The 1,665-nt window shown below is 42.8% G+C and overlaps 1 protein-coding gene across 1 annotated transcript in view; it reads right to left on the reverse strand.

Annotated features, from left to right (window-relative positions):
* LOC103802944 (hexokinase-1-like) overlaps nt 1-1,665 on the reverse strand; it is a 26,745-nt gene that overhangs the window by 6,658 nt on the left and 18,422 nt on the right. Inside the window, 3 exon segments of the mRNA XM_009075478.1 lie at nt 242-337; nt 1,106-1,225; nt 1,327-1,475. Coding sequence (XP_009073726.1) covers nt 242-337; nt 1,106-1,225; nt 1,327-1,475 — 365 coding nt within the window.

Here is a 1,665-nt window from a genome sequence, read left to right on the forward strand (position 1 = left end):
TGTAATGCATGTGAAAACAAACTGCCACAGGGTTTGAAAGAAGCCTTGAAAGTTCTGGCAAACTGGGAAAGTTAGAGCCTTCCAAGGAGAAAAACAACCTTCTGTACAGGACAGGAGAAACAGTCTGTGTCCTCAAGGCGCACAAACCCTGTGGGAAGGGGCCAGCCTGACCCACAACGTCTGACAACTCTAGAGGAAAGGGAGCAGTAGGAGGAGAAAGCAAAACCAAAAGAAAAATAACCTCTCTTCTTTTAATTCCTTCTCTGAGTAAATATACGACGTCTTCTCCCTCGCAGTCTGTAGCTTTGAAGCCTTTTGTCCAATTGAGAAGGATACCCTAAAAAGCAAGAAAATAGGTTATCAAGTTGCTAGACACAGATGTTATGCTGTACACTTGACATTTCAAATCTTTTAGTGTGAGATCTTACAGAAAAGCAATATCCCTCCAATATGTGGAATTTGCATCTAACATTACTAATCACGTTTAGTCTCCAAATCTCCAGCAAGATGCAATAAACTCAAAACCAAAAAAAAAAGTGTGATAGAAAGTAAGTCTTTCATCAAAAAAGCAGCCAAGTAGACAGGAAATTATTAACAGCTGCACAGGTGGGGCTGGTGTAGATATGTGGCAGTGAAAAAGTTACATACTCAAGGGAAAAGAACAAGAGTACCCCTGTCAGGGACATGCTGCAGGCCACACTGTCACCCTCGGGGTGACACAGCCCACAGACCCTGGTCCATCCACGCCGTCTGGTGCGACGAGCTGAGAACAGGCACTGCCAGTGGGGATGGACTTTTACCTACTGCCTGCAAACCCAGGGAAGTATCACAGCCCAGCAGGTTTACACAGTTGGAAAAAATGTCATGCCTTAAAAAAGGGCTATCACCACCACAGAAAATGCAAATGTTCTTGTCTGTCACAGTCATAGGCTGAGTAACATCTGCATTAATACCCTTAGAGGAACTATTTGTAGGAGTAGTTGTACTGGTCAGGGTCAGAGCATGAACATTCCCCTTGTACAACCTTCCTGTGTCACGTGGAAGGCAGAGAAACCAGTCCTGGCATAAGTACACAAGCAGATTCAAAAGATCCTAAGGAACTTACAGCATCCAGACTGGTCTGCTTGCAAGGGAAGGAAAAGGTGAAGCCAAGAGGAAGACGTGCACCTTTTATGCCCATATAATCCAGGAAGTCAGAAATGCAGGTAACAATGTGATCAAACAGCTTTAAAGAGAAGAGTGATAATAATTTGAATTTGTACATGTCACATGCTGTTAAGAAGGTATTTAAAAAGCAGCTGTGCAGCCAAAGAGAAACAGGAATACCTCTTCTCCCGTTCCCTGCATCACCTCTATGGGAATGGCATAGATCTTGTTGTGCATCTCAACTGTTCTCCTTTTACCACTGCGGATTTTCACCAGCAAAACTCTAAAGTTTGTCCCTCCAAGGTCAAGTGCCAAAAAGTCTCCATTCTCTATAAAAGAACATGTGTGTATATTTAAAGAACCACAAGCAAAACCTAAAAAAGCGCTTTTCCCAGAGAGTACTTTGACAGAAAATCTCTTAAAAACTCAGCTGAGATCTTCAAAGGAGGATTTCAGGTGCTGTTCTGTTTATTCCCACCCCTTTTTTCTTGTTTCGGTTTTGTTTTGTTTCAAAGGAGA

This window comes from Acanthisitta chloris, unplaced genomic scaffold (genome assembly GCF_000695815.1).
Source record: "Acanthisitta chloris isolate BGI_N310 unplaced genomic scaffold, ASM69581v1 scaffold32525, whole genome shotgun sequence".
In the NCBI taxonomy this organism is placed as follows: Eukaryota; Metazoa; Chordata; class Aves; order Passeriformes; family Acanthisittidae; genus Acanthisitta; species Acanthisitta chloris.